The sequence below is a fragment of the Microcaecilia unicolor genome, chromosome 6 (genome assembly GCF_901765095.1).
Source record: "Microcaecilia unicolor chromosome 6, aMicUni1.1, whole genome shotgun sequence".
In the NCBI taxonomy this organism is placed as follows: domain Eukaryota; kingdom Metazoa; phylum Chordata; class Amphibia; order Gymnophiona; family Siphonopidae; genus Microcaecilia; species Microcaecilia unicolor.
Window position 1 is genome coordinate 164,830,204 of NC_044036.1, and position 27,921 is coordinate 164,858,124.

General features: G+C 44.4%; 1 protein-coding gene across 2 annotated transcripts in view; it reads right to left on the minus strand.

Moving 5' to 3' along the window:
• Positions 1 to 27,921, minus strand: part of FBLN2 (fibulin 2) — a 206,428-nt gene that overhangs the window by 4,001 nt on the left and 174,506 nt on the right. For both annotated transcript variants that reach the window (XM_030206340.1, XM_030206338.1), the window contains 7 exons: positions 27,425 to 27,562; positions 24,020 to 24,163; positions 20,217 to 20,345; positions 18,656 to 18,781; positions 15,861 to 15,977; positions 12,868 to 12,996; positions 9,297 to 9,420 (listed from right to left, as the gene is read on the minus strand). In XM_030206340.1, the coding sequence (XP_030062200.1) occupies positions 9,297 to 9,420; positions 12,868 to 12,996; positions 15,861 to 15,977; positions 18,656 to 18,781; positions 20,217 to 20,345; positions 24,020 to 24,163; positions 27,425 to 27,562 (907 nt within the window). The remainder of the gene's footprint in view (positions 1 to 9,296; positions 9,421 to 12,867; positions 12,997 to 15,860; positions 15,978 to 18,655; positions 18,782 to 20,216; positions 20,346 to 24,019; positions 24,164 to 27,424; positions 27,563 to 27,921) is intronic.

Consider the following 27,921-nt stretch of genomic DNA (forward strand, 5'->3'; position numbering starts at 1 on the left):
AGTAGTAGTTAACTGCAATCAGTTGGATGCAAATATTTACACCAGCTTTTGGAAGGGGTAAGTTCTTGTGCCCAAAGTTAGGCCCGGCTAGCACCTATGTGCTAGCATAAGTGGACACCCACACAAAGTGCTAGTATTCAGTAAATGTAGAAGTTATAAGGGCAAATGACCCATTTAGACCCCAGCCTTAACAGTGGTGAGTGTCACCCGATGCTGGCCTAGGCAACCATGGTGGGCCTTGAGTGAGGCCTTGCTCACCTAAGTCAGGGTGGGGGAGTGGTTTAGGGAAAGAGAAAAACTGGGGAAGTGGAAGGGCTAAGCCCTACTACTACTACTACTACTATTTAGCATTTCTATAGCGCTACAAAGCATACGCAGCGCTGCACAAACATAGAAGAAAGACAGTCCCTGCTCAAAGAGCTTACAATCTAATAGACAAAAAATAAATAAAGTAAGCAAATCAAATCAATTAATGTGAACGGGAAGGAAGAGAGGAGGGTAGGTGGAGGCGAGTGGTTACAAGTGGTTACGAGTCAAAAGCAATGTTAAAGAGGTGGGCTTTCAGTCTAGATTTAAAGGTGGCCAAGGATGGGGCAAGACGTAGGGGCTCAGGAAGTTTATTCCAGGCGTAGGGTGCAGCGAGACAAAAGGCGCGAAGTCTGGAGTTGGCAGTAGTGGAGAAGGGAACAGATAAGAAGGATTTATCCATGGAGCGGAGTGCACGAGAAGGGGTGTAGGGATGGACGAGTGTGGAGAGATACTGGGGAGCAGCAGAGTGAGTACATTTATAGGTTAGTAGAAGAAGTTTGAACAGGATGCGAAAACGGATAGGGAGCCAGTGAAGGGTCTTGAGGAGAGGGGTAGTATGAGTAAAGCGACCCTGAAGGAAGATGAGATGGGCAGCAGAGTTTTGAACCGACTGGAGAGGGGAGAGGTGACTAAGTGGGAGGCCAGCAAGAAGCAGATTGCAGTAGTCTAAACGAGAGGTGACAAGGGTGTGGATGAGGGTTTTGTTAGAGAGCTCGGAAAGAAAGGGGCGGATTGTGTGGGTTTGTGCTTGCCAGTTGGGTTAAGTTTTAAAAATGCTGCTTGGCGAGAAGTTCTGTCCAATTGGGCTTCTTCCTTCAAGAAGCTGGGCAGGACGTATGGGAGATATTTACATTGGGTGGCCTCCAGGAGCAGGATTCTTCCTGCTCCTCAGAGGTGTTCTGTTACCCATCCCTGACACATTGGGTTTTTGATTGTATTGTTGCAGCTTGGACAGGGGGAGGGGGGTACCCTAGCTAGGAGCATCTTCAAAGCAGGTCTTTTGAAGTTGGGCCTTAACATTCACTGATTGGTCAATGCTAGGCCTATGCTCACCAGATTAGGCCTGGAGGTCTGGGCTTGACCCTTGCTGGTATGGTGGAGCTCCTTGCTGGGTATGGCGAGATGTTTGATTTGTGTATTGCTCGGGTTCCTGTTTGTTATCACCATAAAAGCTAAGCTGCAGCCTTTTGTTTATACCAATAAATTTGTTTATTATAATAAGAAGTTGTGTGTGGTTTCTGATTTATGCAGAGGTGGGAGAAAATGTCTCACATCTCCTATTAGCTGTCCATTTCTTGCTAGATCTGCTCCATGCCTGGAGAGCTACGTTTCCCTTGTGAGACTTGTCCTTAGCTTTAGTGACCTGCCTGCAATACTTTGAGAGACTCTATCCAACTGTTTATATGACTCCTGGCTATGGACTCAGGTTATGAATGTGCTGGAGTTCAAAGCTCCCATTTCAGCTTTTTCCAACTGGCCAATAATTATCTGGTTCCAGTTCCCTAGACTCTTTGAAAGGGGTGAATTAAAAAGTTGTAGTTTTATTTGGAAGATTTTATACTGGCTTTGTGAGATGCAGGAGACATTAACTTGCTTATACCAAACATGTTGCTAAACTGCTATTTTACAAACCTTTATAAAGACAACTCATGGTATGCTCTGTATGAGATCAACCGTGTCATATTTCACTAACATCAGATAAATGTCAACATTTATTAGCAAGGAAAAGGACTTGTGTGCATTTTAGGAAATTGCAGTGGACAATTTCCAAGAGGTAGCGGCAGATGGTGATAAATAACTCGCCCTCATCTGACTCTTTATGTTTCAACGATTTTTATTGATGACAAAGCCAAAGAAAACTAACCAACAGAATTCATGTACAACATAGCACATAACCGAACAAACAAGATAAGTACTAAAAGACACAAGCTGACCCTCAACCCAAAACCTACCCCTCCCTCACACACCACAACTCGAGAACAACCTATCCCTGTTAACCTAACCCCCCCCCCCCCCTCCAAGCCCAAGCTTAAAAGGCTGCTAAAGAATGCAAGAGCCTGGACTATGATGGCTCCCGGAATCTTCCACTGTCCACAAATCTGGTACATTTTCCTATAGAGCTCTCAATGGTACCATATTTGTCGGACCTAAAATAACACTTTGAATATAGTGTGTTAGATTTTACACTTAATGCACTTTAACACAAAAAGATTAATGTGTACCAAGTGCAAAATTAATGCAGTACCTCGTGTGTGTGTGTTGTGGGGGGTTGCACAGAATGTATCCTGTAAGTTACTGCATTAAAATACCTAGTCATACGCAGTACTTAGCTTGCAGTTAGCGTGGAAGGTCTTAGCACTTTCTATATAGGAGGTGGTAAGTGGCCCTGCGTTAGGGTTACCATATGTCCGGATTTACCCGGACATGTCCTCTTTTTGAGGACATGTCCAGGCAACCGGGTGGGTTTTGCCAATCTGCCCGTTTGTCCGGATTTCTGGACAAACGGGCAGATTGCTAGCTTCCCCTCCCCTTACTTACTACTGCCCTAGTGGTCTAGTGACCTCTTCCACCTTCGGGGCAGGAAAGAGCCCCCTCTTTCCTGCCCGGAGCACTGCCCTGCATGCATCCTTCCTGTTCGTGATCTTGGCGCCGATTCAAAATGGCCGCCGAGAGTTGAAGTGTCCTTGCGAGACTTCAACTCTCGGTGGCCATTTTGAATCAGCGCCGAGATCATGAACAGGAAGGATGCATGCAGGGCAGCGTTCCGGGCAGGAAAGAGGGGCTCTTTCCTGCCCCGAAGAGGTCACTAGATCACCAGGGCAGTAGTAAGGTAAAGGGAGGGGGGGTGACGGGGAATGGGAAGTGACGGGGTGTGTGATAGGGGGAGGGGAAAATGTGGCAGGGGGGCGGAGTGAGGGCGTAAAAGGGGGTGGACGTGAAAGGGGGCGGGGCGGGGCGTGAAAGGGGCTGGGCATGTGTCCTCCTTTTGGGGGGACAAAATATGGTAACCCTACCCTGCGTTAACTGCATGTTAGTGAGACTGAAGTAAGTACAATGCATTAAGGGGTCCTCTTACTAAGCTGTGGTAAAAATGACCCTGCGCTAGCAGCGGCAGCCATTTCTGCCATGTGCTAAGGCCCTATTTATTGCAGCGGGTAAAAAGGCCCAAAAAAGAAATGGCCATGTGGTAAGATTGCACTTACCGTGTGGCCATACAGGGGGTAGCACTTACCGCCACCCATTGAGGTGGCGGTAAGGGCTCCCTTGCTAACCCGGCAGTAACCGGGCAGTGTGCGGTGCTGCCCAATTACTGCCAGGTAACTGCTGCATTAAAGAATGGGGTCCTATTTTCCCTAGCGCTGGAAATGGTTGTGCACTGGGGCTGGAGCTACCACCAGCGCCCACATTGGGCGAGCGCTAGTTCCAGATTGCCACGTGGTAAACCCACGGTGGGCATACCACTGATTAGTAAAAGAACCTCTTAGTGCCAAACACATTCCGTGCCCTTTCTCCACCCATGCCCCACCCATTTCTGCCTCCTCTAAAAAATGGCTTAATGCGTGATTTACTACATGCTAACTAAATATACCACATAAGCAGTTAATATATTTGTATATTAGCTGTTAATGTGTATAAAAGTGTGTATTTAAAGTGTACAAAAGTAAATAAGTAATGCCATACTGGGAAAAGACCAAAGGTCCATTGAGCCCAGCATCCTGTCCCCGACAGCGGCCAATCCAGGTCAAGGGCACCTGGCAAGCTACCCAAACATACAAACATTTTATACAAGTTATTCCCGAAATTGTGGATTTTTCCCGTCCATTTAGTAGCGGTCTATGGACTTGTCCTTTAGGAAACCATCCAACCCCTTTTTAAACTCTGCCAAGCTACCCGCCTTCACTACGTTCTCTGGCAACAAATTCCAGAGTTTAATTGCACGTTGGGTGAAGAAAAATTTTCTCAGATTCATTTTAAATTTACTACATTGTAGCTTCATCGCATGCCCCCTAGTCCTAGTATTTTTGGAAAGCGTGAACAGACGCTTCACATCCACCTGTTCCACTCCACTCATTATTTTATATACCTCTATCATGCCTCCCCTCAGCCGTCTCTTTAGTAAAAAGGCCCCTTGGTAATTATATCACAAAATATACATCACAGGCCATAAAAATGCCCTCCTACGGGAGGTGATAGAGATGAAAAATGGAATCAAACAAGCTTAGTGATGATTAGATGGGAACAAGAGTAATTGAGAAGCAAAGCCAGTGCTTAGCAGATTTCTACGGTCTGTGCCCTGATCACGGTTTGACAGATTCAACTTCAGTAGTTGGAGAACAAGGCCAGTGCCAGGCAGACTTCTATGGTCTGTGCCCTAAAAATGGCAAGGACAAATCAAGTTCAAGTATGCATAAGTAGTATCATATCATATCTTATGCTGTGAGTTTATCTTGTTGGGCAGACTGGATGGACCATACAGGTCTTTACCTGCCGTCATCTACTATGTTACTATCCAGCTTATTTTCGAAAGAGAAGGCCGGCCATCTTCCAACACAAATCGTGAGATGGCTGGCCATCTCTCAAGTCCGGCAAAATCGGCATAATTGAAAGCCGATTTTGGCTGGCCTCAACTGCAGTCCATCGCGGAGCCGGCCAAAGTTCAAGGGGGTGTGTCGGCTGGGTACAGAAGGCGGGACGGGGGCGTGCTTAAGAGATGGCCGGCTTTGCCCGATAATGGAAAAAAGAAAGCCGGCCCTGACGAGCATTTGGCCGACTTTACTTGGTCCCTTTTTTTTTCACGACCAAGCCTCGAAAAGGTGCCCCAACTGACCAGATGACCACCAGAGGGAATGGGGGATGACCTCCCCTTACTCCCCCAGTGGTCACCAACCCCCTCCCACCCCCCAAAAACCATTTTTTGCCAGCCTCAAATGTCATATCCAGCTCCATGACAGCAGTATGCAGGTTCCTGGAGTTGTTTTAGTGGGTGCAGTGCACTTCAGCCAGGCGGGACCCAGGTCCATCCCCCCCTACCTGTTACACTTGTGGTGGTAAGTGTTGAGCTCTCCAACCCCCCCACAAAACCCACTGTACCCACATATAGATGGCCGCCCATGTAGATGGCTGGCTCCGTTCGATTATGCCCCTTCACGTAAAATGGATTACTGCAGTGGTTCCCAAACCTGATCCTGGAGGCACCCCAGCCAGTCAGGTTTTCAGGATATCCACAATGAATATTCATAAGAGAGATTTGCATGCAGTGAAGGCAGTGCATGCAAATCTCTCAAATGAATATTCATTGTAGATATCCTGAAAACATGACTGGCTGAGGTGCCTCTAGGACCAGGTTTGGAAACCACTGGGTTTCTGTGATAATGTATTTGCCTGTTGTACCAGTGGCTTTAAAAAAGGCTTGAATGCTCTTTTATACTGTTTGATAAGCTATTTTTTACTGTTTTTCAGGAATAATAATGAGTCATTAGTAATGGCTTATGTTAGGTTGTTGTTCTCTTCATGCATACTGATGAACAGGGAGATAAACCAGAGAGTCATTTTAAAAGCAGCTTACAAAGTTTGCCTTACCTCTGGTAATAAATGTTAGTAAAGCAAAGAAAGAAACTGGGGGGGAAATATACACCAAACAATTCCCCTAATTTAAACTAAATAAGTTATGAGAACACTTAGATAAGTATCAAACATTTATCAAATATTTATTTCACATACTTCACTATAAATATAAAATAATTACAGGACCAGGAAGTAATGTTGGAGTGGGCAGGGGATCAGCAGAGCCGACAGCCGCGTGCCTGCTCCACGCACTTCCTTGCTGCCTGCACCCATGGCAGACCACCCCCACCGCCCTGCCCTTGGTACGCTACAGCGCTGCGTAACCCTGGTAGCGCCTTATAAATGTTAAGTAGTAGTAGTTATCACCAGAATTGACTACTGTAATATTGCTTACCTCAGTTTTTCTCATTTAAACCTTAAGAGGCGTCAGACTCTACAAAACACTGCTATCAAACTGCTATATCATGCTCGGAAACATGACCACATTTCTCACCTCTTCATCAAGTCTCATTGGCTCCCGGTCGACAAACAGATTATTTTCAAGACTCCCGCACTTGCCTTTAAAGCATTTAGACTAGGACATCTCCTATATTTATCCTGCCTTACTATTCCTTATTGCCCAATGCGTCTTCTCCACTCAATCAATGACCACTGTCTTCCCAGCCTCTGTTTTGCCCAGCTGGAATCTACCTGTCACCGGGCTTTCTTTTTTTGCAGCCCCTTCTCTTTGGAACTCTGTGCTGAATTGTCTTTCAAGAATTTTAAAGTAACCTTAAAAATCCGGTTGTTTCATTGTTCAATAGTATATAAAACTTTATCAATCTTCCACCATAGTACCTACAACATCCTTTCTTTCCCCTCTCCCTCTCTCCCCTTCCCCCCCTTGCTCTTTGGTTGTGGCTGTGTATTTTGAACCTTTCCTATTACCACTGTAGTTCTCTTCTACCTTTTCTTTGTTTTTAGAATTGTACACTGCTGTGATCTGCAAGTTAGTCAATGGTGGTATAAGAAACTTGAATAAACTGTAAAGAATCCATGCCAGGTTTTCACAGCAGCTCAGTAAAGTGGCAACCTGGAAACCTGTAGGACCGTTATTAAATGTACTTGGGGAAAATCCACTATTTCTGGGATAAGCAGTATAAAATGTTTTGTACATTTTTGGGATCTTGCCAGGTATTTGTGACCTGGATTGGCCACTGTTGGAAACAGGATGTTGGGCTCGATGGACCTTTGGTCTTTCCCAGTATGGCAATACTTATGTACTTATGTACTTATGTACTAATGACTGTGCAATATAATAAAGATTGACTTTGAGTATTGTAATATAGTGACATTTAGGAAGTGATATCAGTAGTAATGGCTATAATGAAATAATATTTTACCCATTATTAGTATTGATAAATATTCATAAGGAACATGCTGAAAATCCAACTGGCTGGAGAAAGCCTGAGTAATGGATTGAACAACAATGTTCTAGATTAGTGTTTCTTAAGCTAGTCAATGACTACTCCTAAACTAGTCTAGAATTAAGGATATCTACAATAAATATTCGTGAGATAGATTTGCATGCACTGTCTCCACATAACTCATAAACAATCATTGTGAATATCCTGAAAAGCAGACTGGCTACGAGGTACTCTAGAAACAGCTTGAGAAACACTCTGCTAGTTCAAATAGATATTACAGTCAGGTTTTTAATATTTATTTTCTTTCAATTTGAGCTTTGCCAGGTCAATATTGAAAAGCACTTATCCAGATAAAAGAACTAATATCTGGATTAAGTGCTGTTGACCAGGATATACAGAGGCCCTATCCGGATAGTGCCTTGAATATCCTTACAGTGTTGGGGCAGCGTGTAGGTGGAGCCAGGGTGGCCCAAAACATATCCGCAAACTGGCAATATTCAATCTCCTATCCGGATAACTTTGCATAACTTAGGGCAAATAAAAAGCTGTTCAGTTATCCAGGTCAGTGATGATCCTAGGTCGGCTACCACCTGGGGCGGATCGCCGATGCGCACCCCCCCCCCCCCCCGGGTGCAGCACGACCCCACCCCCCGATGCAATGACCCCCCCCCCCCCCACCCACCCGGGGTTCATTCCTGGCTGCTAGGAGCAGCCGCGCGGCTCTTGGCTCTGCTGGCTCCCTCTGCCCCAGAACAGGAAGTAACCTATTCTGGGGCAGAGGGATCAGGGAAACAGTGGAGCCAACAGGCGTGCGGCTGCTCTCTGCACCCCTCCAGCGGCATGCACCCGGGGCGGACCGCCCCCACCGCCCCGCCCTTGCTATGCCACTGATCCAGGTAAGTTTTCTGGATAATAGACTGAATATTACCACTATCAGGATAAGTCTTGTACTCTCTGCTTTATCTATATGGGTCCTTTCCGTGCATATCTTTCTATTTTCCGATAATGGCTACGTGCTAATTTCCCCATTAGCGAGTCAGTCCTTTCCACTACCTATCTGTAGGTGTTAAGGACTCATGCATTAATCTTGCACTAATTAGTTAGCATGCAGCAATGACCACGTGGAAGCGATTAGCATAGCTGTGTGCACTCTCCACTCTCAAACATACCCCCAGCACGAAAACATAAAAGTTACTTTGTAGCACATAGGTAGCCCGTGATTTCAAAACTACGGTGGGAAACCTGAGCACACCTCGTGGTAAAGTGCGGTAAGCATGTATTAGTGCTTTAGTAAAAGGGCCCCTAAATTTTTTTGCTGGTGTCTAAAAAAAAAAAACATGTTGCCCATGAAGGTTGAATACCAGCCCTTTGATATTTCACTTAAAATTGAAACAAACTGAATCAGCTACAGCGGCTACTTGGGTAGCCACTGTAGCTTTACCTCCGGATAAGCAATGGCTTTTTTGACTGTTTTTTAGGAGCAGGGATAATTTATTCTTGGGCCTAAAAATAAATTTGTTTCCTGATGTTTCGAAAGAAACCCAGAAAAGGCAGAAGCAATTTCTACTGTTAAAACCAGCCGTTCTCCAATTGGGAGGAGTATTTTATTTAAGATTTCCTTGTAAATGTATCATACGATACAAGTCAGTAAAATATGTCTTTATGGAACCCTCACACTTAACATCTTTCATAGCCTCAAAAAGATCTGAAGGAGTTTAATTGTATCAATTCTCTGTTCTGTTGAAGGTGCTGTAAATTTATTGCAAATGTTATTCTCTTTTCTTTTATATCCTCCTTATTCTTTGTTTCTTGGAACCCAGTTCAAGTGGACTTGAGTGTTAATAATCATCTATATTATGAAATATATCATTTGACTATTATATGGAAAAAAAACACTTTTCCGATTCAAGTGTATAATCTTGAAATTTGATTTAAAATGTAAAAAAAAAAAATTGAAACAAAGAAAGGATATTGTAGATTTTTCCATATACCATAGCAACATATCCATGAACTTACATTTCTGATACTTTTCTGTAGTTTTCAGGACATTCTACTGAGAGACATCTGAAGCCGCCCTGGATGTTGTAACAAAATTCGGAAGCTGAACAGTTGTGTGTTCCTGTGGCACATTCATCGATATCTTTAAAAATATAAAAGAATAATTTTTCTTTTAGTAAAATGAAAGGAATTAAAGTACATAGCACCATATATAAGCTTTGGGCGGAATTTATGTTTAAAAAAAAAAAAAAAAAAAACTTAAAAAGAGCCCCAGAGGGAACTTGCTTGCATAATTTGAAAAAAGCAAACTGTTTACTGATGGGCCTTTTAACAAAGCAGCGCTAAAATGTGGTCTTTCCCAGGCGCTAAGGCCATTTTTACCGCTGCAGTAAAATGGACAAATTTTCTGTTTTCAGCATTAATGGCTATTAGCGCATGGGTCCTTAACATCACTTATTTTATAGGTGGTAAGGGCTCATACACTAATCCCATGCAAATCCGTTAGCACATGGCAATGCCAATGCGCTAACTAATTAGCAATATTTACACTCACTCTCCACCCCTAGACACATCCCCTCGGTGAAAAAATGATTTTTCATTGCATGGGTACTGTGCACACATTTGAATCTTGCCTCAGTACACCCTGCAGTAAACTCTTTTAATCTGCAGTAAGCAGACATTAGTGCTTACCGCAGCTTAGTAAAAAGGCTCTTAAATAACTGATTTTCCAGCAGCATTTGGAATGGAATAGACATGTTTCTTACAATTTCGGGAACAACATGTATAGAATGTTTGTACGTTTGGGAAGCTGCCAGGTGCCCTTGACCTGGATCGGCCGCTGTCGGGGACAGGATGCTGGGCTTGACGGGCCTTTGGTCTTTTCCCAGTATGGCATTACTTATGTACTTATAGTAAGGGGCCCTTTTACTAAGCTGTGCTAGGTGCTAATGCATGCCTAACACAGCAAAAATGGTCTGACACTGGATGCGAGTTACGCATGCTCAGTTTCACTAAAATGAGCACGCACACGACGTGAGGGGGAAGAGCAGGGCAGGCAATGTGGCAGAGATGCGGAGACCAGTGCTTGACAAATGCTTCAGCTGGCAGGGGTTGGTGACCCCCGTCACCCAAACTAGGGACCCCAGAGCCAATTTGGCGAGGCCCAGGTCCCCCAGGCGCCTAAACCTAGATGCGGAAAATAGAATACGCTTAGTTTTTTTAGGCGTCCTATATAGAATCTCCTCCTTAGCAGAGCCAGTAACTGGCTTATATCCCGTGACTTAGCTGGTTTAGCGTGAATATTCAATGCTAATCGGCTAAGTTTAGTGGTTATGATAAGCCGCATAAATAGCAGGCCTATCTTTAACTGCTAAGCATTTAACTGGTTAGCGCTGAATGTCGGCTTAACCAGTTAAGTTACCGTGACAAAACAGAAAGTAGATATTCAATGCCGGTGGCCGGATATGACCTAGATTGAATATCTACGGTCAGCGCCAGCATCGACAGCTAACTGTGCTGCCTGCCGCCGGGTGAATATGGGTGTGTGGGGGGGTGGGGACTGCATCTATAACAGAGTTCAGAACAGAGACTAAACTTACAGACTTAACAACTGCTGACAGGAAAGCAGAGAAATATTTACAAACCACAGATAAAGTTTGAGTTATTTATTTATTTATTTATTTTAAATACAGAACAATGACCATGAATTTGAGCAGCACTTGGGCATGTGCCTGCCTGGTTTATTATTTCTTTATAAACTTTATAGATTCCCATACTGATTAATAATCACCCAAAGCTCTATACAGAGAATATAAAATCAATACAGAAATAAAATAAAAATTATGCCAAAGTCATTGAGAGTATTTTTTTTTGCTACATTTGTACCCCGTGCTTTCCCACTCATGGCAGGCTCAATGCGGCTTACATATTGTATACAGGTACTTATTTGTACCTGGGGCAATGGAGGGTTAAGTGACTTGCCCAGAGTCACAAGGAGCTGCCTGTGCCTGAAGTGGGAATTGAACTCAGTTTCTCAGGACCAAAGTCCACCACCCTAACCACTAGGCCACTCCTCCCATCTGTATATGGAGATAGCTGTATTTTCCTCCCTCCCCCTTTGGTTTCCGGTATGCGACAGTGCGTGTTAACGGCTTCTGCACAAGCGTGCCAACTTACTGAAGTGGCTTGGCGGTTAGCATTCTCTAGTTCGCATATTAACTTCATGATGCATTAGGGGGGCGGGACTCAGGTGGGTCACAGGTAGAGAATGGGTGTGGACTGCACACTACTGTTAGTTCGCTGTCCTTACTGGGCACAAACTGTCACTTTTGTGGTTAGCATTTGTTCATGTAGTGCCTTTTCAATAGGATACACTAAGGGGGGAATTCAGTAAAGGTTGCCCAAAGTTAGGCATTGAAATGATGTGTGCTCAGTGTGAATTCTATAAAAGCAGTTCCACGTACAATTGTCTCTATAGAATACTAGATTAGCATACCATTTCAGTCTAACTTTGCTCATCCCAACTGTCAGGAGTGGAAATGCAAGTATTCTATACTGCGTGCCTAAATCCTGGAAAGGCTGCTGACCCACCCATGCTCCTCCCCTGACCATGCTCCCTTTGGAGTTGGATACGCAGGTTATAGAATAGGGGTAAAGGGCAGATCCACTCATAGAAATATGATGGCAGATAAGGGCTAAATGACCCATTCTGTCTGCCAATTCTCAGCAACCTTTCCCCAAGGGATCCTACATGCCTCTCCAATGCTTTCTTAAATTCAAACACAGTCCTTGTCTCCACCACCTCCACTGGAAGGCTACGCATCCACAACCATTTCTATGAAAAGGTATTTCCTTAGATTACTTCTGAACCTATAACCTCTTAACTAAATCCTGTGCCCTCTCATTCCAGAGCTTTCCTTCATTTGAAAGAGGCTCACCTCCAGTACATAAGTGCCACGGAGGTATTTAAATCTCTATCATATACCCTTCTCTCCCGCATCTCTTCCAGACATATTGAGGTCTATACGTCTGTCCTTACCACTAATGACTGCCAATTAGCAGTTGTTAACACCAATAATTGTTATCTCCCATTTAACCAGTTAGATTACATGCAGATCTACCATTCACCCCCAAAATTGTGCACCGAGCTTTGGGTGACCTACACAGAATCCGGGAGCAACTGCATGCATGCTAATTGCAACCAGTTTTATGCATGCTAATGCAGCCGTCATTATGGTAATTGCTAAGGACATTCTGGGCATGCTCCCAACTGTTGCCGCACAGCTTTTGCATTTATTGCATTTTAATTTTTGCTGTTGAGGCATGGTAACTGCAAAAACATAGCACACTTTACTAAAAGGCTCTCATGGTGAATAGGCTATTGATGCTGTGGTATGCACTCTCCTTCTTAGCATGGCCTCCTGCTTTCCAATTCCTTTGCCTTCTATCTGATTTGTTTTCTTGTGTTGTCACAGCACATAAAATATTTTATTTTGAATGGCATTATATCAGTCTCCAAGGCTTGTTTTACTCTCTAAGCTTTTCAACTCCTCAGTACATCAATATTTTTGTTTATTCTTGTTGCTTTTACCTCTACAGGATCTTCCATTTGGTGACATTGTATATCCTTGGTCAGGACACGCGCATTGGTAGCTACCTGGTACATTCACACATTGGAACGTGCAAAGAATGCCAAAGGCTTGTGTGCACTCATCAATATCTATAATGAAATGTACAAAGGTATTGTAACTCTTAAGATTCAATGATACCATGATTGCTTCAGTTGATACTTTGTTAGAAGGATTTTCTGATGTCATTTGCCAACATTGTTAAATTCTTACTGCACTTAGAGGCATATTTTCAAATAGCCTTCCAAAGTTCCATAGGTGTCTATGGAACTTTGGAAGGCTAAGTGCTTTGAAAATATGCCTCTTAGTATAAAGTATTACATCTTCAATATATGCTTAGAACCATCTAAGACAGCAAAAAAGAACAACAACAAAAAAAAGAACAAAAGAGCACTCTAGACTGGAACAATGTTGAAATCTTTAACGCAAAAGAACCGACATGGGCCCTGTTTCGGCACCGAAAAGTGCCTGCCTCAGGTGTCAAACCAGTGTACTCGTTGATAGAAAATGAAATCCAAAATGGTCCTTCTAACAACACATCAAGTTCAGCAGCAGGTTATACCAAATGCGTCCAAGCGCAATAACAGCTTTCAACAACCTGCTGCTGAAGTTGATATGTCTAAGCGGCTATGACACACAATGACTAACCAGGATAGTTATCTCCCACTGAATATCCACAGTTAGGCACTTTAAAACTCTATTTAATCGGCCAGGAGCTGTTCCTGGCTGGTTAAATAGTTTTGAATACCGGAGGACATATATTTCAACTGTCTATGACACCCTCCCCCCCCCCCCCCCCCCCACGTTTACCTCAAAAGTTTCTTTCTCCATACAGGGTACCAGCATAGGCTGTCTGCCACTAACTGAAGCCTTCTCTCTGCCTCAGCCTGCCCCTTCCTGGTGGTAGTGCTGGCTTGGAATGCCAACGCCTTGGTAGCTGTACTGCGGCATTGTAAAAGGGCCCCTTACAAAATTTAGATATCTGAACTTCACTTTAAGACGTGCTCCGTGGGTCCATTTTAATATTCACTAATCATGTTTGGAAGAGTCCTGTTAGGGCTCATGGACTACATCATCTCGCTAGCCTTTAAAATGTATCACAATTCTACTATTTACTTTCAAAGGATTTCCCGTTGTCATGTTATCATTATCATTTGGATAAATATTTGCATATCCAATCATCATTTAGCACACATTTATTATTGGTGCGCAGTAAGAGTTGTAAGGACAGGTTGAAATCAGTAATTAAAATAAGGCCAGAGCAATTTCCTGATACAGGATCCAGAGTATAAACAAACCAGAGGGCTTTCTTAAATAAAGGGATTCTGAACTACATTTAGTTGACTTTCTTGCACTATAAAAATTTGGCTGTTTAAAGAAAGACTCTTCCAGATACTTGAAACCTACTTCAAGGCCTTTAAACCCAGTGTTCCATACACAGAATCGAGTTTTTACAAGTCAGACTAGAACAATCAGAAACAGGCTGTACTGAACAAACTGCCTGCTTTGGAACATTTAAAGAAAAAGCAAGTCTAATGTGGAAAAAAGGTTACATCTTAAATATCCCAGTCATTCAGGGGAATGTGACAAAACAAAGCTTTTGGAGTAATACATTTTGCCATTGAACATAAAGCTTGGCTATAATTCATAGCCCACCAATGAAGGAAACTTTGTATATGTTGTCTAGGTGGGGAAACATATGTTTAGGTCCAGTCATTTAAAACTACACAGATATTTTATAAAAGGCTTGGCATCCACTCAGACTTTAATAAAATAACATGTCATTGAAACTTAGGGGACCCTTTCCCCAAAGCTGGAGATTCTTATGCTTTATCAACTTTTAATTACAGCACTGGCACACCCCAAGCTATCAGATGCACATGTAACCCCTAATTACTGCTAATTAGCCATTCAACTCCAAAAAATGATTGTCTGTGCCTAATTGGCTTATTAGTTTAAGTGCATATCAGGCACCCAACTGGGGCAGACTGACCATTCAGGCAACTGGGCAGTGTCCAAGGGTCCACGGCAGTTGGGTGGCCCAGTAGCTCTTCCCCACATGACCAACATCTCTCCCCTCCGTCCCCGGGACTGGCACTCCTCCTCTCTCTAACCCCTTCCCACGCTCCGGCATTTCCCCTGTCTCTGACACCCTCAACCCCCCCCCCCCCCCCACACACACACATGTTTACCTCAAAATTTCTTTTCTCTGTACAGGGTCCCAGCACAGGCTGTCTGCCACTAACCGGAACCTTCTCTCTGCCTCAGCCCGCCCTCTTCTGATGTAACTTCCTGCTTCCGCAAGGGCGGGCCACAGCAGAGAGAAGGTTCCAGTCAGTGGCATACTGCCTATGCCGGTGCTCGATACGGTGGAAGGAACTTTTGAGGTAAACACAGGGGGGAGAACTGAACCTGGGGATGGAGGAGAGAGGGGGAGATGTTGGCCTCAGGAGGGAGGCAGATGTTGGACCTAAGGAAGGCAGGGAGGCAGGCAGAAATGTTGGACCTAGTTGTGGGTGAGGGGGCAGAGCTGGTGCACCTGGGGAAGAGAAAGAAAATGAAGAGGGAGAGATGTTGCATCTGGGGTGGGGAGAAAGATATTCAATCTGGAGAGGGGGAAGGGGAGAAAGATGTTAGATCTGGGGGGATGGGGAGAGATGTTGGATCCAGGGGGATGGAGGGAGAGGAGGGATATGGGACCCCGGAGGCCCATGATCCTTATTGCTCAGGGGCCCAGATCCCTGTTGATCCGCTCCTGTGCCCAACTTTGGGTGACCTATATAGAAACTGGGGTATTTGTGTAAATGAAAAAAATAAAAATAAAAAAGTAAAAGGTGCACCATATGGAGCTGCTTATTACACATTCACTTTATGCCAACTTGTATTCAATAAAACAACTGCTTGAGAAATGTCCCTTTTCCTGTCTGAGAGAAAGAACGGGATGAGGAAATCTTACCTGTACATGAATGACTGTCTTCTGCAAGCTGGTACCCCATTCGACAGTAACACTGATAAGAACCATAGACGTTTGTGCATTCCTGACTGCAAGGGTTGTTTTCACATTCATTGACATCTGCAAGTCAAATGAAATCTACATTTATAAAGTTATTGGGGTAAAAGAGTCTGACAATTCTAACAGTCCATCCAGTACACTTGACCACTAAGAATTGTAACACTAAAAGGTTTTGGTTTTGTGGGTTTCTTTAACAAAAGTGTGCTATGCTTTTGCACTTACCCCTCTGTAACAGCAAAAATTGAAACAGCTAAAGGCTATACGGTAACCACTGGGAGTGCGCCCAGCATGCTTTCAACAATTACTACACTGCAGTGGCGTACCAAGGGGGGGGGGGCGGTGGGGGCGGTCTGCCCCGGGTGCACGCCGCTGGGGGGGTGCCGCGGCGCGCGCCTGTTGCCCTGTCTCCGAGTTCGCAATTCGCATGTGCTCACTGCTCCCTCTGAGTCTGCCCCGGAACAGGTTACTTCCTGTTCCGGGGCAGAGGGAGCAGTGAACACATGCGAATTGCGAACTCGGAGACAGGGCAACAGGCACCCCCCCCCCCAGCGGCGTGCACCCGGGGGGGGGGTCATTTCGCCGGTGGGGGGGGGGGGAAGTGTCATTTCGTCAGGGGGGGGGAGTCACGCTGCACCTGGGGGGGGCGCATCGGCGATCCGCCCCGGGTGTCAGCCAGCGTCGGAACGCCACTGCTGCACTGAAAACTGCATTAGCACGTAAACCTGGTTGCAGCTAGCACAGGTGCACTTACTGCCTCCTATTGAAGAGGCACCAAGGGCCCCTTTTACCAAGCTGCAGCAAAAGGGGGCCTGCGCTGGTATCGGCGTATGTTTTTCACTCACGCCGAGCCCCCTTTTAACGCAGCGCTTAAAGGGCAGGTCTTTCTTTTTTTTTAACGAAATGGCTGTGCGGAAAGTGAAGCACTTGCCATGTGGCCATTTCAAGGAGAGCCCTTACCTCCACCCATTGAGGTGGCGGTAAGGGCTCCTGCGCTAACCCGGTGGTAACTGGGCAGCACACAACGCTACCTGATTACCGCCGAGTACACACCAGCGCTACGCCGGGCTGCTGAGGTACTTCCTTTTTAGTGAGCAGTAAGCCCTTGTTGGGTTTACCTATGCTTGGAACAACCTTCCTGAACCCTTACGCCAAGCCCCCTCCCTGCCCGTCTTCAAGTCTTTGCTTAAAGCCCACCTCTTCAATGCTGCGTTCGGCACCTAACCCTTACCGTTCAGTGAATCCAGACTGCCCCAATTTGACTGCCCCTATCGGACTGACCGTTCACTTGTCTATTAGATTGTAAGCTCTTTGAGCAGGGACTGTCTCTCTTTGTTAAATTGTACAGCGCTGCGTAACCCTAGTAGTGCTCTAGAAATGTTAAGTAGTAGTAGTTTACCGCCACTTTGTAAAAGGGGCCCTCAGTGAACTTGTGCTAACTGCAAAAACAACAATTAGTGTACTAAATGTAGCATGCAGTCCATCACCATTCTCCACCTATGACCCGCCTAGCTCCCACCCCCTAGCATGAAGTTAATGCACGAATTAGCGCACATTAACCACCATGCCACCGCAGTAACAGTTGGTCTGCGTGTGTGGACTCAGGCTGCATGCCTTGATCTGCACATTAACCCCCCAGATTCTGTATATGTTGGCCAAGGTTGCACAGGTAACAGCAGAGGTGGTGCAGAGAAGGAGAAGACAACCATGGATTTGCCACGTGCACTCTTATTGGATATTGACTCAACTCAGCCAAGTTTTGACAGAAAGCCTTCTTCAGGGATCAACAAGGTCGTGAGTGTAGAAAAAAGTTGAATAGCAAGGATAAATACTCTTCTCTTGAACCCATGTGTTGCAGCACTGTTATGGATTATTTCGCATAATGGTGCTGCAACACTGATTGAGTCCGTGAAGTGGACAGATTCAAGAGAAGAGTATTTATCCTTGTTATTCACCTTTTTGCTACACTCAAGACCTTCTTGACCCCTGAAGAAGGCTTTCTGTCAAAACTTGGCCGAGTTGGCTCATTATCCAAGTGTCAATATCCAATAAAAGTGCATGAGGCAAATCCATGGTTGTCTTCTTCTCTGGACCACCTCTGCAGTTTGCTGTTGCCTGTGTTTACATTGTGGAGTGCTTTCTCTTGTTTCTTTGCATTGCCCAAAGCTGCACACCCAAATTTGGTTGTGCTTCTGAAATGCGTGAACAAATAAACTGAACAATGAGCTCTGAACCATCAATAATTGGGTGCTAACAACCAATTACTAATGTTAATTGGCACTCATTAAAATTTGTACATGCATCTGGATGTGTGCTATTCCATAAGGCATGGCGCCTAACTCCCATGGCATGTACCTCAAAATGGGGCATGGCCATTGGCGTCTCAGGGACATTCTGAAAAGTTGCGTGCAGAATTACAGAATTCTGCCTATCCACACCTAACTTGGGTGCTGGCATTTACACCAGGTTTTAGCAGGCGTAAGTCTGGTGCCCAAAAGTTAGGCACGACATCCATGCTAAATGCTATTCTATACAAGGTTCATGCCCTTTATAGAACAGCACTTAGCACTGAATTTTTTCAGCAACTACATTTCAGCACTGTTTATTGAATTCCCTCCTAATTACTTAACACACTTTAGTAAACGGGCTTCTAATGGAACCGAGTAATGTACTGTTAATTTTGCAGTCTAAAAGATATTTCTGTCTGAAATATATGGCAATGTTGGTGCTGTGGCAGGTACCTTCACAGTGTTTTCCATCATATGATAGTCTAAAGCCAGAAGAACAGGAACAATGATAGGACCCAGGGGTATTCTCACAGGTCTGCTGACAAAGTCTTCCAGGATAGTTCCAACACTCATTTGTATCTGTCGGCAAAACAAGCACAATACAATCAGCATAGAACTACAAGACTGAAGAGATGGATCGTTGGACTTTTGAAGATGTCATAGATGGATCTGTACAGCCCAAAACTTAGCAAACAAAAATGTCATATTGTTTAACTTTTTTTTTTTTTATTAAAAGTGGCATACAATGCTGAGTAAAAACAAAATAGTTACAGTAAGTGTATCACACACAAATTCTGACAAAGGACATGTGAAGACCTTCAGAAATATGAGTTTCGTTCTTCAGAGAGGAATAACTGCAACCCTTGGTAAAGAAATTTGCCAATTATTGAGATCAGTAATGTTCAGTGGAATGAAGGTTATGACGACAACTAAATAACAACACATAAAAGTGCTTGATACATAAATGCTCATAATGAACCAGGAACACAAGATATGTCTGTGTTAGATCTTTTGAGATAAAACGGCACATCGTAATGGCACTAAACACTACACGTATGTCTGCAGCTCATCAACCAGGAGTGGAGGAGTGGCCTAGTGGTTAGGGTGGTGGACTTTGGTCCTGAGGAACTGAGTTCGATTCCCACTTCAGGCACAGGCAGCTCCTTGTGACTCTGGGCAAGTCACTTAACCCTCCATTGCCCCATGTAAGCCGCATTGAGCCTGCCATGAGTGGGAAAGCGCAGGGTACAAATGTAACAAAAATAAAATAAATAACCGAGGCTTTGATCCAAAGTATGTGTTGTTGTCATTAACCAGAGTGAAGGGAAGAGAAACTATGTATTCAACAGCTTGAGGTTTGCACATTGTGCTGAAACATACATAGTCAGAGCTTAGTTGGCTTCAGATCAAAGAGGTCTGTTTTAATGCACTTATTGGCATTATGGTTAATGACGATTCCTTATAGGGTGTAAAGCTTCTAGCTAATTACATGTTAAAAGTGTTGGTATTGCATGTGTTAAGACATGTTTTCATTAGATTTTATTTATTAACATATGCAATTAATTTATTGCTCATATTTATATACCACCTTTCCCTGAAAGTTATGAGGCAGTGCATATTTAACCACAACTGATTGATATAGAAGTATATTGTTACGTTTTTGCATTAATAGTTTTTGAAGGAGTAGTGAGAGGGCTAGACAGGGCTAAACAAGCGAATTATTATATTTTTGTATTTTATCAGCTCATTTTTTTCAACAAAATTTATGTTAATAGATTTTTTAAAAACTGCATTAGCCTTAACACAAATGTATTAATGCCAAATTTATATGTGTTGAATGTCGTTTGCTTGTGTTAGATATGTTTAATGTGCATTTTGCATAACCATGTACATTGTCACTGATACCCTTTCACAAAAAGAAGACAGACACAGTATTCTCTGAGATTGAAAACATTTGGATGGAGCTAATATTACATGCTAGGCCAAACGAACAATAACACCCCTACTTACATACCAATGCATGTTCTGCTGAACATATCATACTGGTAGCCTGTCTTGCAGTCACAGCGGTAAGCTCCAGGTGTATTGTGGCAAATTTGTCCCTCTCCACAACGATGAACACCAGTTGAACATTCATCAATGTCTACAGAAGGACAATCAAGCAATTAATTTCCCGATGCTTCTATTAGAAACAGAACTCAATGTAAGCACAGTTACCAGCATCTATCGTATTCAAAATGTATTATGTTAGTGCAGTTTTCATGATACTTTCTCTATAATATATTTTTAACCAAATGAAAACCAATTTCATATGAATTTCGTGATGTGTATAAAACTGGTTTTCAAATTCCTGGGGTAAGAAAGTATCATAAAAGACTGCAGAAGGTGGATACCCCCATCTCCGGCAGAATTATCAATATTACTGGTAATAAAGAGGGGCATAATCGAACGGGGACGACCATCTCTAAGGGTGTCCATCTCTAAGGACGTCCCGGCGAAGGGGCGGGGAAATCCGTATTATCGAACAAAATGGGTGTCCATCTTTCGTTTCGATAATACGATCAGGGACGCCCACATCTCAACATTTAGGTCGATCGTAGAGATGGTCGACCTCAATGTTGAGATGGTCGACCTTAGAGATGGTAGTCCCCAGTTTTTGGCCATAATAGAAACCGAGGACGCCCATCTCAAAAATGACCAAATCCAAGGCATTTGGTCGTGGAAGGAGCCAGCATTCGTAGTGTACTGGTCCCCCTCACATGCCAGGACACCAACCGGGCACCCTAGGGGGCACTGCAGTGGACTTCAGAAATTGCTCCCAGGTGCATAGCTCCCTTACCTTGGGTGCTGAGCTCCCCAACCCACCCCCAAAACCCACTACCCACAACTGTACACCACTACCATAGCCCTAAAGGGTGAAGGGGGCACCTGCATGTGGGTACAGTGGGTTTCGGGTGGGTTTTGAAGGGCTTACATTTACCACTACAAGTGTAACAGGTAGTGGGGGGATGGGCCTGGGTACACCTGCCTGAAGTGCACTGCACCCACTAAAACTGCTCCAGGGACAAGCATACTGCTGTCATAGAGCTGGGTATGACATTTGAGGCTGGCATAGAGGCTGGCAAAAAAAAAATTTTAATTTTTTTTTTAGGGTGGGAGGGGGTTGGTGACCACTGGGGGAGTATGGGGAGGTCATCCCCAATTCCCTCCTGTGGTCATCTGGTCAGTTTGGGCACCTTTTTGAGGCTTGGTCATGAAAACAAATGGATCAAGTAAAGTTGACCAAATGCTCGTCAGGGACACCCTTTTTTCCATTATCGGCCGAGGTCACCCATCTCTTAATCACGCCCCAGTCCCGCCTTCGCTACGGTGCTGACACACCCCCATGAACTTTGGTCGTCCCTGCAACGGGAAGCAGTTGAGGACGCCCAAAATCGGCTTTCGATTATGCCGATTTGGGCAACCCTGAGAGGACGCCCATCTCCCAATTTGTGTCGGAAGATGGGCACCCTTCTCTTTCGGAAATACCCCTGAAAGTGAACCAAATGCCACAGGTTGTTTAAAAGTTGTTCCCATAAGTTGCCCCCATAGTGGCTGTATCAGCGATTCTTTGGATTTCCCTTATTCTATTTTATAAGGGTTCCTAATCAGTCAATGATATATTAACATGGGAACATAGGTACCCTTTTACTAAGCTGCATTAGGTGCAGCTAAAAATGGAGTACTACAGGCTGCGCTCAGGCATCCTGTGGTAACTTCCAAATCTGTATGCTAACTGCATAGTAAAGAATTTGTTTAATTTGTTTTTCGAGGGGGGGAGGGTGTCACTGGCGGAGAGTGGGCATTCCTATACTAAACAGTTAAAGCGCATCTACAGTACCACACACTAAATGGTTATTGCAAGAATACCACGTGAGGCCCTACTGCTTACAAAATGGGTGGCAATGAGTACTCACATGGTAATTTAAAAAATGGCAGTGAGCTAATAGAGACGTTAGAGCATGAGTACAAAAATAGTGGGGAAAAGAATCAAAAATGCCTAACACAAATAAATGAATATTCTTTATATTCTTATAGATAAGCAATGAAAATGATATATAGGGAGGAAAAAGCCTCAAGAAGTGTCCAGTAGTAACTGGAGGTTTATCTGTGGAAAACAGCTCTCTCCCTACACTCCTCCCCGGGAACTCCGTTCACTGGGTAAATCTCTCTTATCTGCACCCTTCTCCTCCACCGCTAACTCCAGACTCTATTCCTTTTATCTTGCTGCACCATATGCCTGGAATAGACTTCTTGAGCCGGTACGTCAAGCTCCATCTCTGGTTGTCTTCAAATCTAAGCTAAAAGCCCACCTTTTTAATGCTGCTTTTAACTCCTAACCCTTATTCACTTGTTCAGAACCCTTATTTTATCATCCTCACTTTAACATTCCCTTATCTCTTGTTAGTCCTGTTTGTCTGTCCTAATTAGATTGTAAGCTCTGTCGAGCAGGGACTGTCTCTTCATGTTCAAGTGTACAGCGCTGCGTACATCTAGTAGCGCTATAGAAATGATAAGTAGTAGTAGTAAGTAGTAAAGCACCAGTACTGTGGGGAAAAGAAAGAGTGATGGGAATGGGATCAGGCACAGGTCAGCTTAACTGCATACTGGGATTTCCTTTTGAAAGCCTGTTGAATTCTTCGTTCTGCACACTCCACATTTCTGAAATACCCTTTCTCCTGCACTGTCAACTCCAGACTCTGTTCCTTTTATCTTGCTGCACCATATGCCTGGAATAGACTTCCTGAATCAGTACGGCATACTCTGTCTCTGACCATATTCAAATCTAGGCTAAAAGCCTACCTTTTTGAGGCTGCTTTTAACTCCTAACTCCTATCTATCTGTTCAGTAGCCATGTCTGCTTTAATCATTCCCACTACTACTACTACTATTTAGCATTTCTATAGCGCTACAATGCATACGCAGCGCTGCACAAACATAAATAATTCCCTAATCCCTTATTTGTCCTGTTTGTCTGTCTTGATTAGATTGTAATTTTGTTGAGCAGGGACTGTCTCATATGTGTTTAGCGTACAGCGTTGGATACGTCTAGTAGCGCTCTAGAAATGATAAGTAATAGTAGCAGTAAGTAAATGGGAAAGAGGTATGTTAGATTTTCAATGGGAAGCTTCAGGGGGAATTTTCCTTGGAAAATCAGCCAACAGGCCTGCAAGCTAAAATCAGCCACTGAAAATTACCGTCAAAATGTTAATTACAACTAAAGTCTGCTCTCCTTTACCACTGGCAGGATCTACACACTGTAGATATAAGGGTAAGAGTCATGGATTCGATATACCACCTTTCTGTGATAGAAACAAATTGGGAGTGGAGGAGTGGCCTAGTGGTTAGGGTGATGGACTTTGGTCCTGAATTACTGAGTTCAATTCTTGGCACAGGCAGCTCCTTGTGACTCTGGGCAAGTCACTTAACCCTCCATTGCCTGCCTGCCGCATTGAGCTTGCCATGAGTGGGAAAGCAGGGGTACAAATGTAACCAAAAAAAAATGGTTTACATATGTAATATGCAGGGATTTTTTTCTGTCCATAATGGGCTCACAATCTAAGCCCCTGTATTGGTAATGATTGAAAAAAAAAAAAATAAGAAGAAGAATCTCTGTGCAAATTTCTGCTGTTTAAATCAAGAGATTATTTACTTGTTCTACTAGGACACAGATTACCATAAGGATTCTTTCCATTTTTAGTAAGCAGAAGCCTGCAGCCTAGCTTGGAGATGACCCAATAAACTGCCTGTCTAACTGTGAATGCTGATTTGCCTTACCGACACATCTGTATCCATCCTCACTGGAATGATAACCTCTGCTGCACGTCACTGGTTTCCTCTGACAAGTGTAGGATCCAACAGTGTTCAAACAATTGAATTCGGGTTTGCAGGGCTCAGAAAGTGAAGTGCATTCATTAATATCTGGGAACAATAAAATGATATTTTACCATGGCAGCCACTAAACTATTACTACTACTACTTATCATTTCTAAAGCGCTACTAGACGTACGCAGCGCTGTACACTTGAACATGAAGAGACAGTCCCTACTCGACAGAGCTTACAATCTAATTAGGCCAGACAAACAGGACAAACAAGAGATAAGGGAATGTTAAAGTGAGGATGATAAAATAAGGGTTCTGAACAAGTGAATAAGGGTTAGGAGTTAAAAGCAGCATCAAAAAGGTGGGCTTTTAGCTTAGATTTGAAGATGGCCAGAGATGGAGCTTGACGTACCGGCTCAAGAAGTCTATTCCAGGCATATGGTGCAGCAAGATAAAAGGAACGGAGTCTGGAGTTAGCAGTGGAGGAGAAGGGTGCAGATAAGAGAGATTTACCCAGTGAACGGAGTTCCCGGGGAGAAACGTATGAGAGATTAGAGTGGAGAGGTACTGAGGAGCTGCAGAGTGAATGCACTTATAGGTCAATACGAGGAGTTTGAACTGTATGCAGAAATGGATAGGAAGCCAGAGAAGTGACTTGAGGAGAGGGCTAATATGTGCATAACGACACTGGCGGAATATTAGTCGTGCAGCAGAATTTTGAACAGATTGAAGAGGAGAGAGATGGCTAAGTGGGAGACCTGTGAGAAGCAGGTTGCAATACTCTAAGCGAGAGGTGATAAGAGTGTGAATGAGGGTTCTGGTAGTGTGCTCAGAAAGAAAAGGGCGAATTTTGCTGATATTATAGAGAAAGAAATGACAGGTTTTAGCAGTCTGTTGAATATGTGCAGAGAAGGAGAGGGAGGAGTCGAAGATGATCCCAAGGTTACGAGCTGATGAGACAGGAAGGATGAGAGTGTTATCCACAGAAATAGAGAATGGGGGTCCTAACGTGTGGTTGTGTTGAGAATTGCCATGTGGGAAAATATACTATCACAGGGCACGCTCAGACGTCCTGTGGCAGTGTTGGAATCTGTGCACGCTTCCTAGGCGTTAAAAAATACTTTTTATTTTTTAGCACCGGGGACATGTTTGTGGCGGAGAGTAGACGTGCCCATAACTAATCGGTTAGCGCAGCTACATTGTCACACAGCTACCGATTAGCGCATGGTTAGCACGTGAGCCTTTCCCGTCTACTAAACAGGTGTCAGTAGGGGTTCAGGCCCTAATTGGGTAATTAGAGAGTGGCCATAAATTGAGGAAATGAAAACTTGGCCATTTTAAAGCTGCGTTAAAGGTGGCCTCAGTCCGCAGGGAAACCAATGCGCTAGTCATAGCGCAGGCCACTTTTTAGCACAGCTTAGTAAAAGGGGCTCCTTTAATTTATTAACATCTTATTTCTTGTTTCTAAATTTTGGGGCCCTTTTACTAAGCTGCATTGAGCACTAATATGCACTTAATGCAGCAATATAAAGAGAGGGAGAGAGAGAGAGAGACATAGAGGCGTATTTTCAAAGCACTTAGCCTCCCAAAGTTCCATAGAAACCTATGGAACTTAGCCTCCCAAAGTGCTTTGAAAATATGCCTGCTAGGAACCTTTAAAGGACTCCATGTTAGTTTTTGCATCTGCAAACACTAAATACAACCCCCCTCCAATATTCAGCCGGTGGTGGTCAGCATTTTTTTAAACGCTGATTGTCGCTGGCTAAATTATCCCCCGATATTCAGTGCCAGGCCATGTCCAGGCACCGTCACTGAATATCGGGGGATAATTTTGGGCGGGCAAACTGCTGGAACATATGCGGGCCCGGCCAATAATCAGCTGGGCCCGCATAGGAAAGTTATGTGGACCCTGGCTGAATGTCAAGCTGGACCCGCATTAAAAAAAAGTTTATTCACCCCTCCCCCGCAGCTCAAGACAACAGCCTCAATGGGCGCCCCTCCCCAACAACATCTTTGCTGTGCTCCATCCCCGGCAGCCCCCCCAACACCCCCCCAGCAGCAGCCTCATCCCACCCTCACCTCCCAGTCAGGATAGGACCCTCCCCCGGGGCGTACGTGACATCCCTGGTGGTCCAGTGGGGCATCGAGGGCAGGAGTGAACCCCCCTTGCTCCTGCCCCTTGTGGCAGCTTCTTGAAAATGGCTGCCGCAACCTCTCGCAACATCCTCACAGTACTTCAAGTACTATGAAAGGTCACGGCAGTCATTTTCAAGAAGCTGCCACTAGGTGCAGGAGTGAGAGGGATTTGTTCCTGCCCACAATGCCTCGCTGGACCACCAGGGAGGTCAGATAGGCCCTGGGAGAGGGTCCTTCTCTGACTGGGAGGTAGGGGAGGGGGATGTTGTGGGGGGCTGCTGGGGGGTGAGGAACACAGTGGAGATGCTGTTGGGGATGGGCACCCCGGGGACTGTAGTTGGGGGCTACAGAAGGGGGAAATACATTTCTTAACGTGGGTCCTGGCACAATATTTTAACATAAAGATAAGCAGTTCAATTTAGGACAGCTTTTGAGCTGACCTAATTTCACCCGCTTACCTTATGCGGGAATATTGCTGGTGCCTGCATAAGCCCTGGCTCCTCCATTGGCCCATCCTTGACCGGCCCACTTTTGGGGGGCCAATCAGAGGCAATATTCAGCAGCACTCTCCACATTAGTGCTGCTGAATATCGGTGGTTGGGTGGCGACGGGTGATTTAAGTGGGCAGGAGAAGCTCCTGCCCGCTTAAATCACTTTGAGTATCGGCCTACAATAAACAATTTCTTTGAATGTTTTTTTGAGTGGTTGTGTCATGAGCAGAGAATGGTCATGGATGTGCTAAAATTCAGAGTGCTGATGTCACCAACATGCTAACTGATTAGCGTGTCCATAACGCAGGACTCCTTAGCGCCTCCTAAATAGGATGCGGTAGGTGATCACCTGGTAATTTTTTTAAACGGCCATGTGCCAATGTAACACTAGCGCATAGCCATTAATGACACAAATAGAAAAAAAGCTCTTTTACCAGTTGTGATAGAAATGGGCTTAGTGCACAGGAAAGTCCTCTGTAAGGGCATGCTAAGCCCATTTCTTAGACCCCTATACTTCATGCCTGCATTTTTTAAATCAATAACCTAAATATCTAAAGGGATATTCACAGATATGTAGTGCACGATAATGGCATGTAAGAATACTTCCAGAGGTGCGACAAACCTCGGGTATCAATGTTACAAAGTGAATGTAAAAGCAATAATAAACATTATCAGTCTACAGAGTCCTATAGAAACTGGGTGGAACTTAATGCCGAGCGTTAGCTGTACTTACCAACACAATTACCCTCTGGATCTTGTAAAAATCCATCCATACAACGCCCTTTGGATTCACAATAAAATGACCCTTTAGTGTTCTGGCATACAAAGTTTACTTTACAATTGTGAGTCCCTCGTTGACATTCATCAATATCTATAGAGATGGAGATAAATCAATCAATCAGAGTGGCTTCAGTCCAGTCTGATGCCAACTACAGATTTTCAGCGGGATCATTGGGATAATGGCATTGAAAATCTTTACTGATCATCTCAGCACTATCCAGTGGGGGAGGGGGGGTCCAGGGGCAGAGCCTGATGTTATCTGGATACCACCAATATTCAGCAAAATAGCTGTTTTAACTGGTCCGGATGGTTATCCGGGTGCCAGCAGTGAATATCAGCAGTACCTAAATAACAGCTCTTTTATGCCAGGATATTCACCACAGGTATCTGGGCACAGCCTGGGGCTGAATATCACTGTCAGTGACATAGTAAGGGAACATGGCAACCGGG